Source organism: Vipera berus, assembly GCF_964194415.1.
Source record: "Vipera berus genome assembly, chromosome: 7".
In the NCBI taxonomy this organism is placed as follows: domain Eukaryota; kingdom Metazoa; phylum Chordata; class Lepidosauria; order Squamata; family Viperidae; genus Vipera; species Vipera berus.
Window position 1 is genome coordinate 30,120,112 of NC_138209.1, and position 13,096 is coordinate 30,133,207.

Consider the following 13,096-nt stretch of genomic DNA (forward strand, 5'->3'; position numbering starts at 1 on the left):
GGGTCCTGAAGCCTGCCCACTCTTTGAGTCATCTCTGGTTAGTGTCTGTCAGCCTAGCTGAGAAACAATACTCTAGAGCAGGGGTGTCAAACTCAATTTCATTGAGGGCCGCATCAGCATTGCGGTTGCCCTCAGGGGGCCGGGTGGGTATGGCCAGGGTGGGCATGGCCTACTGGGTGGGCGTGGCTAGAGTGCGTATGGCCTACTGGGTGGGCGTGGCCAGCTCTACATCATTCGCATCAAGGGTGCCTATGGGGGCCTGGGCAGGAGTGGGACAGATCTGAGGGTCTCTGGCAGAAGGAGGGTCTCTGGGCCAGGGCTAAGGCAGTGGGGGCCGTTCCCTCACTGTTTTCAGGATGGCTTCGTGGGCCACATGAAACCACTTCGCGGGCCGGCTCCGGCTCCCGGGCCTTGTGTTTGACATGTCTGCTCTAGAGTGATGGAAAACTATTATAAGGCATAAAATCAGCTCAAAAATACCACCACAAGGAACTCAGAAAGTGTCTTGATTTTCAAGGACCCTAACAATTTGGAGAAAAGAAACAGCTATTTTTGAGGATATGAAAAATTCTCAGCACAGAATATACAAATTTCAGCACAAAATTTGACAAAGACAAACAGTGCTTTTTTCTAAAAAAAAAAAAGATGCCGGAACTCTCATCTTGTTAATCTTTTATTTATATAATTTTATTTATATATTTATTTATATAATTAAACAATTACATATTCAATTCTTAACACACATTTAATTTATTGTATTTAAGGCAAATGTTCATAGTAAATTCCAAAGTTTTGTCCAATTCTTGTCTGGCAAACCTTTAGAAATATAATTTCCAGTTTTAGCTATAGTAAGCAAGCAAATTACACTAAAGCTAAATTTAACGTTACTTGTTAAAGATATTTACTATATTTCAGAATTAATATTCTTTCAGTCACAATCTTATTCCTATTCAATTTAGCTGATTTTAAAATGCAATTTAAAATCATAAGTACATAAAAAGAAAACAGAAGAAACAGCTGCAAATTAACTCAACAGTTCTATGCTTAGCAACATTTCCATTTAATCAAAGTCCTTGCTCTTTCCAAATCTGTTTCAGGGTTTACTTTCTATATATACACAAACAATGGGAAATGAGTTTCTGGTTCAAATTTTTTAGACATTCCAAAAATTATGTCACGAGTGATGTATTTATAGGTATATAATTGACAGTACAATTGGCAGTGCAGACATGACAAATGCTTCTAAAGTCAGAACCAAAATACATATATACACAATTTTTTCTCCCCTAAATTTTCAGGTAATGTATCTATTCCATATAAATATAAAAGCACGATAGGCTCTGTATTTGTACAAGTGACTGATTATCTCAGTGTGCAGAAACGTGGATAACTACAACCAGAAGTTACAAGCCCTCTCCTTTTCACTGCATGGGAATTCAGACCCGAGATGAACTTTTTGGTCAATCTCTGCGGCTTGCTTGCTGCCGGCTGCTCCAGCCAAGGGACCTCTCGAGGCTCTCTAGTTGGGCTCTCCCCGATGGGCAGATGTTCGTGGGCTTCTGCACCCCGGAGGTGCCCGCCAGCGGCTGGGTGACGGGCCCATTCCAGCCAGCCCCACCTCCGCCGCCCTCGCCAGCCTGGCCGGAGAAGGTAAAGCGGCCCATGAACGCCTTCATGGTCTGGTTGTGCGAGCAGTGGCGGCGGATTGTGCAGGAGCAGCCCCGGCTGCACAACTCAGAGATCTCCAAGCGGCTGGGCACCGCCTGGCAGTGCCTCAATGCTGCCTAGAAGCGGCCCTTCATTGACTAGGCCAAGAGGCTCTGGGTGTGCCACATGCTCGGCTACCCGGACTACAAGTACTGACCAAGGCGGAGGAGCCGGGCTGGCCAGGAGCCCGGCGGACTCTCCCCCGCTTCCCTGCCGGGGCCGTCAGCATCCCTCAGATGGATGTCCACCTGCGCCGGCTCGCCTGACAAGCTCCATGGGACTGCCAGCCAGTCAGGGCTGGCCCCGGCTGGTGGCGGCGGTGGCTATGTGATGGGGGACACAGCAGCACCCTGCAGCAGCCTGGTCTACAGCACACCAAGCCCCCCTGCCTTTGCCACCATGCCAAGGAAGCTGGACACTGGCCTTCAGCACTCGCTGGGGGACTTCCCAGACATTGTGGCTATTTATGGGCTGCAGGGCTGTGAGGTATCTGATGCAGCCACCCCTGGCTGCCTCCCCAAGCCCCCTCTAAACCCCTGGGGTTCAACTGCGCTGCCCACTTGGCCGCCCTCTAGCAACAATGCCAGCTGCAGCTCCATGTCTGGATTTCATCACGCAAAGAAGGCACAGCTGGGGAAAGACTAACATGGACGTAGTTTGGAGATGCACGCTAAGCCGCCCCCCTTGGGACCTAAAGGAGAAGCACCAGACGGTGGCCTGAATTGGACAAAGCAGCCCCAAACTGTATTTCTGGGGTTATTGCCAGCACGAAGATGTTAAACCGTTTTTATAAGGAGTATGTTTTTTTTAAATAAAACTTTATAAATGTCAATCTCTGCTGGATCTCTTACTTACCTAGTTGAGATGGTGTAGTTGGGCAGCAGGGAGGGGTACAAAGTTTCTGCCAACTCGCCTTCCAACATTTGCCGGCCGGGTCTTTTGGCGTGCTCAGCAGCAATTCCTATTGGCTTTCAAAAGTCAATAGGCTTTTGAAAGCCAATAGAGGGAGTAGCACAGCTTGTGCAAAAGCTTTTTTTTGTGCAAAAAAAAAAAAAGATGCCGGAACGCCGTTCTGAGCGTTCTGAGAAAAAAAGCCCTGAAGACAAATGTGAACCAAAAATCTAACAGTAAAATTATAATCTCATATATTTTCAGAGAAATGATACTCAGCTAAATGGAAGTGTTTTTCAGGAGGGGAGAGAGTTTTTAAGCATTGTATTTAGGAAATAAAGTGTTTTCTACATAGTTTGGAGCTGAATAAGAAAGACTTGGCTGTTGCAATGTCGCTGGGAACAATATTTCAGTGTCATCATTTACTGAATTGTATCACTGAATTCTCTGTACAGTGAATGAATAAAAGTTCTAATTTCTTTCTGAGAATCTCTTTAACTTCATCCTGCAATGATTTTCTTGGTCATTCCCTTTTTCTCAGCCCAATACTCTGCTTCCTTCAATTGCTTTGTAGGTCATCTTTTATCTGTCTGCATGACCAAACTATCTCACTCATTTTTATATGGCTTTCTTCTTTCTTTCTTTCTTTCTTTCTTTCTTTCTTTCTTTCTTTCTTTCTTTCTTTCTTTCTTTCTTTCTTTCTTTCTTTCTTTCTCTTTCTTTCTTTCTTTCTTTTTCTTTCTTTCTTTCTTTCTCTTTCTTTCTTTCTGAAACTGCCCATCTCTCTCACAGAGGAACTCTGGATGGTGTACAAGTAAAATATTAAACATAAAAACTATATATAAATTGTATTTGAGGGGAAATTCAACATTAAAAGTTAAATAAAACGTGGAGGAGGGCCTTCAGAGCACTAACCAGCTCCTTGACTACATGCTCTTCTGTAAGCCCCAAGAAGATGGCAGAGCCAAGCCTTTAGACATTCCCAGAAGGCCAGGGGAGAATGCAAAATGTATCTGTTTCAATGGAACTTGCTCCCAGATAAATGTATACAGGTTATGAGAAGCACCTTTCACTTAACTTTGCCTAAGCAGAATAGAATTCAGAGACAATGGACTATAATAACTATATTGGTTGAAATTCTGGGTATTGTAGTCCAACAAACTTTATCAGGCCAGCTGAGGGTGTCTAATACTATTACCTTCCCATTAATAGTAGTTTACTACAGAGTGCATAAGAACCCATCAACAGAATTGTCTAATAATTTGAAGGATTATCAAAATTTTAAACGCTGCCACAGCTGTTTATACAAGAATGATTGGCTTAATGGATTGCAATAAATTATAATGTCTACTCTTAGATTGGCATATAGTTTGAAGCTAGACACTGCAATTGTAAAACATTATTTAGGATTTATTATATGTGGTGTATTCAACAAATTATAGCTATGATTTTTGATTTATTGTAATGTATGAACCATGGTAAGGGACGCGGTGGCTCAGTGGGTTAGGACGCTGAGCTTGTCGATCAGAAGGTCGGCAGTTTGGCGGGTCGAATCCCGAGTGCCGCGTAGCAGAGTGAGCGCCTGTTACTCGTCCCAGCTTCTGCCAACCTAGCAGTTCGAAAGCACGTAAAAATGCAAGTAGAAAAATAGGGACCACTACGGTGGGAAGGTAACAGCGTTCCATGCGCCTTTGGCGTCTAGTCATGCCGGCCACATGACCATGGAGACGTCCTCGGACAAGCGCTGGCTCTTCGGCTTTGAAACGGAGATGAGCACCGGCCCCTAGAGTCGGAAACGACTAGCACGCATGTGCGGGGGAACCTTTACCTTTACCTTTACCTATGAACCATGGTAGCATCTGAAATAAGGAAGATTGTATGGCATTAAAGCACTGAAAAATATCTATTTTGTTTCCTCACTTATCCAGGACATATTAGAAACATATTTTTCTCTTTCATGACAGTCCTTCAAAATAAATTTCCAAATATATATATATATTTTTAGGAGTGGTGAGTGATACAGCAAACATTGTTAGAAAGATTAAAAAGTGTATTTTATTGTGAAGCAAGAAAACAAAGCATGACAAGTTGTAGAAGAAATACAAATATGTAATATGTTAAAGTGACATTAATTAACAATATAGAGTTCTCAAAATAGAGCATCAAGAGTATTACCAAGTAATACCAAGAGTATTCACACACTACATTTCTTTCTTTGTCGAAAAAAGTCCCCATTATTTTTTGGTTTGTAATTTTATAATATACATATATAAGACTATTTTAATAATAAAGTGCTATGTAGAGAATAAGGATTTCTACAAATGTGTGGTCAGAAATTACTGCTAGATCTGGTTTGGATGGTAGTTTTTTAAATAATAAAAAGCCATTAAAATCTTCTCTTTTTGCCTTTAGATTTTGGGTATTCATAGCTTTCAAGATTGCAAGTTTTCTTCTGTAAGGATTAATACTTGATACCTGGATTGATTTTACAGTATCACTGTTTGTTATTCATCTCAGGAGAAATGAGTATCTGATTATTTCTTTCATTAGTCACATGAAATTAGTCTTCATATACATCATACACCACTTTGTGTGGAGTCTACACTTTCTCCTGTCTCCAATGAACTTTTAAAATGTAACACAGCAAGGAATATCATGATGTCTAAAGTCTCAGGTACCTTGAAATTTCTTCTTAATTCTTGATTATAGTCCCTGATCAGAAGTGTCTTAAAAGATTAATATAATACTATTTTGACAAATGTAAAATTATTATGTACTCCCCCTTGTTGTTGTTGTTAGCTGCGAAGTCGTGTCCGACCCATCGCGACCCTATGGACAACATTCCTCCAGGCCTTCCTGTCCTCTACCATCTTCTGGAGTCCATTTAAGCTCACGCCTACTGCTTCAGTGACTCCATCCAGCCACCTCATTCTCTGTCGTCCCCTTCTTCTATTGCCCTCGATCTTTCCCAGCATTAGGCTCTTCTCCAGTGAGTCCTTCCTTCTCATTAGGTGGCCAAAGTATTTGAGTTTTAGCTTCAGGATCTGGCCTTCTAAAGAGCAGTCAGGATTGATCTCCTCTAGGCCTGACCGATTTGATTGCCTTGCAGTCCAAGGGACTCGCAGGAGTCTTCTCCAGCACCATAGTTCAAAGGCCTCAATTCTTTGGCGCTCAGCCTTTCTTATGGTCCAACTTTCACTGCCATACATTGCAACTGGGAAGACCATAGCCTTGACTATACGCACTTTTGTTGACAGGGTGATGTCGCTGCTTTTTAGTGTGCTGTCTAGATTTGCCATGGCTTTCCTCCCCAGGAGCAAGAGTCTTTTAATTTCTTGACTACAGTCCCCATCTGCAGTGATCTTGAAGCCCAGGAAAACAAAATCTGTCAATCTGTTAATTTCTATCAAAAAACCCAAGAAATCCTCTTAATATAAGCACTGAAATTTGATTGTTACTTGTTTCCTTCTTTATCATGCGAAAAAGGTAGTACCCTGTTTTCCTGAAAATAAGACCCAGTCTCATATTTTTTTTGCCTCCAAAAGAGGCACTAGGTCTTATTTAGGGGAATGTCTTACCTCCTTACCTCAGGACCACTGCAGCCAGGCCTCCCTGGTGTGATGCGCCACATAGTGTCCTGCCACAAGCGGCGGAACCAGTGTGACGTACCATGTGGCCTGTCGCAAATGACCACCAACAACCAGAAGTGGATGGGGCTGCTGGTGCAAGGCAAACATTGGGGAATTGGAGACCTAGCTGCGGGGGCCTGAGGTAAGCAGGTGCGTGGCGTGTGGGGCAACTCCACCTCCCCATCCCCACCCCAGCTTGATTTTTATGTGTGTACTACAACCAGATGGTGGGACAGAGTGGGCAAGGTCTTAAGTAGAGATTATTTGGGGAGGGGGTAGGGCTTATATTAGGCACACACGTAAAAATCAAGCTAGGGCTTATTTTCAGGATACGTCTTATTTTGGGGAAAACATGGTAGTAACCATTTTTCAAGCAACAATAAAATTAAAATTACTGATATTTTCTAATTCGTGATGAGGTGTAGGACAATTGCTTTTGTGTGCCACCAGCAAAAGTGGAAAACATCTTTTTTTCTGTTGAGGGCTGGTCGTTTGGATGGGTCCTCCCTGGTATAATAATGTGTTGAAAGGGACTTGTCAATGTCAATAGGCTAGGCCAGAAACAAAAGGGAATGAGCCACCACTATTTTTTTCTGTCTCCTCTTTGCATCCTGCCTAGTAAATTGCCAGAAGAATGGTAAATTATTTTTACAAATTATCTCAGTTTATAACTTGAATGAAGGCTGTAACCAAATCTACACTTGCATAATAAATATAGGGGAGACAGGAAAGTTTAGGGGTCTAGACAGCCTGTGACCCAGATATGATATGCAGCTGCCAATTTTTTTGCAAATTTATTATGTCATAGTTTATATCATTAAATATCTCTAAACTTAAAAATTATCTCCTAAATCCCACTACTATTCACCTGTGTAAGACTGATCTTTCCACTCTGCCCAATACAGTCATTGTGCAAAAAAAAATAAATTTAAAAAATCATGCAACCTATCCTGTGACAATTGCAATATCTTATTTTAGTGAGTAAAGGAAGGGGGCAGATCTAGAATATAATCCAAAGTAACATTTTATTTAGTTCTATGTGTTTTCCACAACTCCATTCTCTACCTCATTCCATAATTATTAGCTTAGACAACTGAAATATGTGATCTATTAATACCTAAACGTCCTTTCACAAATTGTTGTTACTAGATATGTTGCAATTATAACAAGGCTAATAGAGAATTCTGATTCTAATTCCTATCAGATCTGCATGCAGAAGGCTGTTCAGTAAAAACAAAGTACTGTAGTTTCTTATTCTGAATAGTCATAAATACATAAAATGCATGTTGTAATGATTGTTCTATCTTTTCTTTTTGAAAAGTGCAGAAATAATAGATAAATTATAAAATATACATCATGTTGTAATATAAATTCTGTCTATTTCTGCATGTTGTAGTTTGCATACAAGCATATAAGAGCAGAGGTCGTCACAAATCATACTCATTTCATCATTTTGACTCAAATCTCCAGTTGTTGCAGATGAATGAGATGGTAAACTATATATTCCCAGGAACCTAGCAGACGAAAATCTGTTTTCATTAGATGGAATGCCTACTTAGACATTCAGATTTAATCTCTTTATCCTAATTGAACATTTTACTAATTGTTACACCATTTCAGTGTCACAAAATAGACATTATACTATTACCATACAAGCACTGCAACCAGACATTATTTATTATTTTTTACAATAGTTGCAAATGACTGATTCTGCTTATTCTATGTTTTTGAGTTCCTTGGTGGACTTTGTTACTGTATATTTACTTGCTTCAATATTTTAATTTTCAAGCAATGATTTCTGGGTATCTCATTACTGCAACAAACTTCATTCTTTAACTGTTTTAGTAGTGTAAGAACAAAAACTATTTTCTTAAAATGGTTGAAATTGTGTAAACATAGAAATAACTGTTCTTCTCCACAAGGACACAATTACTTAAAATTCTAAATTCTTATTTTTATTCTGGCAAAGCTACAAAATGCATGTATAAAAACTGTCAGCACTGACAGAATTAGGTAGTTATCTCTTTCTCTGGAAGTTCAGAGTCTGTACTATCAATGCCATATTGCAGGGGTCCCCAACCCCTGGTCCGTGGACTGGTACTGGGCCGCGGCATGCCAGCAACTGGGCCACATAAACAAGCAAAGCCCCATCTGCGGGATGCAGACAGCAGAGAAAACCACGTCCCCCTCTGGTCCACGGAAAAACCTTTCTTCAGATAACTGGTTCCTGATGCCCAAAGGTTTGGGGACCTCTGCCATATTGAACAAATAAAGCTGACGTACACAAATAGTTCATGGGGTGCTTTTTTTAATGGTAAAACTTTTCATGAAGCAATTCAGTAAAAAGACAATAAAGGAAAAAGCAATGGACATAAGGGGTCACTATCAAACTACAGATGCAAGCACTTGTAAGATTCATCACAAAATCTGTCACACGATCTAGCCAATAAGGTGTGTGTATGATTGGAAGAAAATGCTCTTCTGGGGTAACAGAGTAATTTAGTTTCCATGCTCATTTAATTCTGAGTAGAGGGTAAGTTGGTCTACAACGTGTAATAATAGCAGTAGCACTTATAAACCGCTTCATAGTGCTTTACAGCCCTAAGTGGTTTACAGAGTCAGCATATTGCCCCCAACAATCTGGGTTCTCATTTTACTGACCTTAGAAGGATGTAACGCTGAGTCAGCCTTGAACCTGGCAGTGATCAGAGTCAGCCTGCAAAGCTGCATTCTAACCACTGTGCCACCACAGCTCTATAATTATTTAATATAATAATTATGCATATTTTTAAATACAGTTCCTTATTCGCTAAGCACTTAACCAAGATTTCTCAACCAATTTCCATTTGTCAGGAAGCTACTTTAAACCCAAGGTGGACAGTAAGTCTGATGTTTTTTCTGCTCTTGCTTAAGCAGGGATATTTGATCAAGGACAGTTTACTTTATGCACTCTGGGTACAAATTGTAGTTTTATTAAAATATAAGAAATATTTTTATTTCAGCCTATAGGCCTTCTTGTCTACTAAAGCCATATTCAAGCAATGCATTGCTTAACATCTTTGCACAGTACTGCAAAAGGGACAGGCGTTTTATGAGTTGTGTTATGAAGAACACACATATTCATTCCTTTTCCCAGTGTGAGAAGACTTCTCTGTAAAAACAATAGCACAAAGAGAAATTCATATCTGCTACAAGAATGAGCTACTCTGACCAGTCCCAAGTATCACAGAAATAACATTTAAAATTCTGAGGAAATATCAATCAAAACATTAACAATTATGAATACAGCATGTACACCAAGTTTATTGATACATTTACAAAAATGAAACAATATTCTGTTTATTCTCCAAGAAGCATTTACATTTTAAACCATATTTGGCAATAATATTTTTTGCTGTTTTTATACATGTTCTCTTACACAATTTTTTTAGTTAAAGTGACTTGTTATTTGGCAAGGTTTTATTTAGTGTGAATTTTGTAATAATATATGTAGAGGGCCAGTCCTGATACAGTGGCAAGTATTTTATCTGTATTTAAAATGACCAATTAGTTGGTACTACTACTTTGTGGATTATAAACAAAGAATGACATCATAATATAGGTCTATATTAGTCCACAATACATTAAAGAATGTGCTTGCTCTTGTACGCTCCAATTAAGATGAAGGAACATATAATTTTAGTATTTTACAATGCTGTTCATCTAGGTGATATCTATATTATAAAAAATAAAATAAAATCATATAAATATGTAAAACAAACCCAGTGCCCATTATTAAATAAGATATTCAATAAAAAGCAGACCTTTTAGAATTATTGTTTTTAAAATATACGGATATAATTTAATTGTTAAAAAAATTAACACAGTGTGGAAATCAAGCTGTGACAGCCAGACTTGCATGTATGTTAGGTAAAGCAGTTAAGTGCATAACATTCTGTTACAATGATAGAGGTGAAGATTACAAACTTATAATGAACTGCCTATATAAGAATGCATGAAGGAGTTATGAAACAGAGCTATAGTGGGAAAAGTGGATTCATATGGCCATGTTTTTCACAAAGTAACAGTGATTTCTCTAGTCGTTTGAACAATTGCAACACAGTCCTTGTTTAACAATTACCTCATTTAGCTATCACTTGCAGTTACAATGGTGAAGAAAAAGTAACTTACAACTAATTCTGATATTTGTGACCTTCACAGGTCAGTAAAGCAAAGGAAAACTTTGAAGCAGTCATGGTTTTGCTTAGTGACTGCTTTGCTAAATGACAAGGTTGCTGGGCCCAGTTATGGTTATTAGACAAGGAATGCCTGTAGCTCTTGCTATATTAGCTTTCTTAAGCATTAAAAAAAGCTTTTAATTGAAGAAAAAAATGGTCACGTGTAACATTAGATGATATGAATCCATTTGTCATTTTTTTGTACTTTTTCTTTTTTTCTAATTATGTCCAAAATTTCAGAACTCCTTTCTGATTGCAATAATAAAATAATTATAGACTTAACATTGGTAGAACATCAAAGAATTCATAGTGACATCAATGATATTTTCTGTAGCTTCCAGTGGAATTTCCATGTAAATTATTCCACCTGAAAAATGTAATGTTAATGTTCCACTAATTATGCAATCAGATATTTGTAAGTGTACGAGTACATTTCTGAAAATAAAGACAGATTTACAAATCCAAAGGAATCACTGGAATTTCAAAGCAGGAAAACAGTCTTTACAAATAAAAGGAAAGAGAAGATTCAAAAATAAATGCCCATTGAAATGTAGTCTCTAAATAGTCCCAGAAACTATACAATGTAGCTGGTTAGATCCAGCAAATAAGATGTCATGTCTATGATTTGATCAAAAATACCTGCCCTTGTCACTCTTCGGATGTTTCTGTCCATTTGTTCACATTGAGAACCAAGGTATCCTTTTTTACACAAGCATTTATTTGGTCGTATGCAGACACCACCATGTCGACAGACTGGATCACACTTTGCTGTAAAAAAAATTTAAATGTTAAAATCCTCTGTTGGTATCTGAAGCAAAACATGCAGAGGCAAAAATGTCACTATCATAATGGTGGTATGAGGTTATTTCAGACAACATTTCGAACACTAAACCCATTTGGTTACAATGAAACTATATTGCTATACAGTGGTGGATTCAAATAAGTGAACAACCGGTTCTCTGTGGGGATGCCGCTTCCGGAACTCCATTCTGGCCCTGGGCAACAAAAAATTAGCTAGTGGTTCTGCCGAAGTGGTGCGAACTGGCTGAATCCCACCACTGTTGCTATATCTTAATGTTTAAAACTAAACTACATGTTCTGCTTATCTGATGTCATGCAACGTATACAATTCAATGTCCTTTTTCTGTGTAGAAAATGTCTTGATGTGCAAGAAACTCCAATTATGATCATTTATTCACTCTAAAACTAAGTTTTAAAATGGCAATTAAATATTTAAACAAGATGTTTGAGTTTGTTTCAATACAGGCTTTAAGTTCTTTACAGAGGATTACAGAAACTCTTGTGAGTGAATAATATAAATATCTCTTCAGAGGTTGATGAATCTATTCCCATACTTCAACATTTCTAATCTGGTGCCTGCAGCTCACAGGACTTCAGTGCAAGGCACAAAATTTGAAAAGCTCAGGCTACAAATTTATATGTATTCCCGGGGAGTCCTATTGAGTCCAATGGGGCATTTCTGAGTATAGGTATTTCCGATTTAAAACTGCGTTGAATTATCTAAGAATGTCACTTTTAATCATCTTGGTAGGGTGAAATCTTGAGCATAATATTGCCTTGTGGTCACATGGCATCTAGGAATGTTGCTAAATGAATTCTGAATTCATAAATCAGGCTTTCTTAGTCTCTTCTTCTAGACATTTTCTTACCATTCATTATAAATATATATATTTAAAAATGTCAGAAATTGTTATTGGCTTGCTATGTTCAGCAATTACTATGAATAGAATACCAACCAGTTCGGCAGAATTCACCTTCCCAGCCTTGATTACAACAACATTTTCCAGTGGGAGTACAATGCCCATTTTGGCAATGCCTTGAGCATTCAGATGTCAATATTTGGGCAGGAAATGCTGTTCTTTTACATTCTTCTGGAACTAAAGGCCTATGGGAAAAAATACAGGCAATGCATCTATTTAAATGTCAGGATCAAATATAAACAATTTGCATATATCTTCATTTTTGCAGTCTTCATTTTTGTTCTCCAAAAATGTTTAAATGTTTAAAATGGACCATGTAGCAGTATTTTTGGAAAGTGCAAGAAATGGGTATTTTAATTTTCAGAGTTTAATTATGATAATCCAGTATGTTATTTAACAAACATTGCTACTATACCAAGCAAAAATATTTTTTAAAATGCTAAAAAAAACCTTATTTTGTCAACAAAGGCTGTTCAAAATTAGTTCCCTAAATATTAGTTAAACCAACTTGAGGTCCTTTCAAACTGTATAATATTGCTGTGTAATAGCAATAATTATTATAAAAATGATACACATATGAAGATGTATTCCAATTTCATATTGACAACCACATACAGGAAGTTCACATAAGAACACTTAAGTGTTCATGGCACATTTTATTCATGCATGCTTTTAATTGAGCTTTAATTCATTCAGTCCTCAGTGTTCACTTAATACACTGAACCATAAACTAACAAAATGTGATTAGCTCATAAGTCAGCATCTGTCTTAGTGTTCATGAATGTGTTTCAAATGTGCTTCTCAATTTTATATTCTAGATTTGGAATGTTAGGTAACTCTATGGAAAGTAGCCAGAGTTAAACAGAATCTTTTATAGTTGAATATTATAATACAAAATAGCAATAGCACTTAAGATTTATATACCACTTCA

General features: G+C 38.2%; 1 protein-coding gene and 1 pseudogene across 2 annotated transcripts in view; one reads left to right on the forward strand and one right to left on the reverse strand.

The window, feature by feature from the left end:
• The first annotated feature begins 1,428 nt into the window (after positions 1-1,428).
• On the forward strand, positions 1,429-2,352 carry LOC308670785 (annotated as a pseudogene). The gene has a single exon. The product of its transcript is annotated as an uncharacterized misc_RNA (transcript).
• Positions 2,353-11,018: 8,666 nt separating this feature from the next.
• Positions 11,019-13,096, reverse strand: part of HHIP (hedgehog interacting protein) — a gene marked incomplete at its 3' end in the record, with an annotated part of 90,407 nt that continues 88,329 nt past the window's right edge. Inside the window, exons 12-13 of the mRNA XM_081333261.1 lie at positions 12,202-12,350; positions 11,019-11,212 (exon numbers count right to left, since the gene is read on the reverse strand). Coding sequence (XP_081189387.1) covers positions 11,019-11,212; positions 12,202-12,350 — 343 coding nt within the window. The remainder of the gene's footprint in view (positions 11,213-12,201; positions 12,351-13,096) is intronic.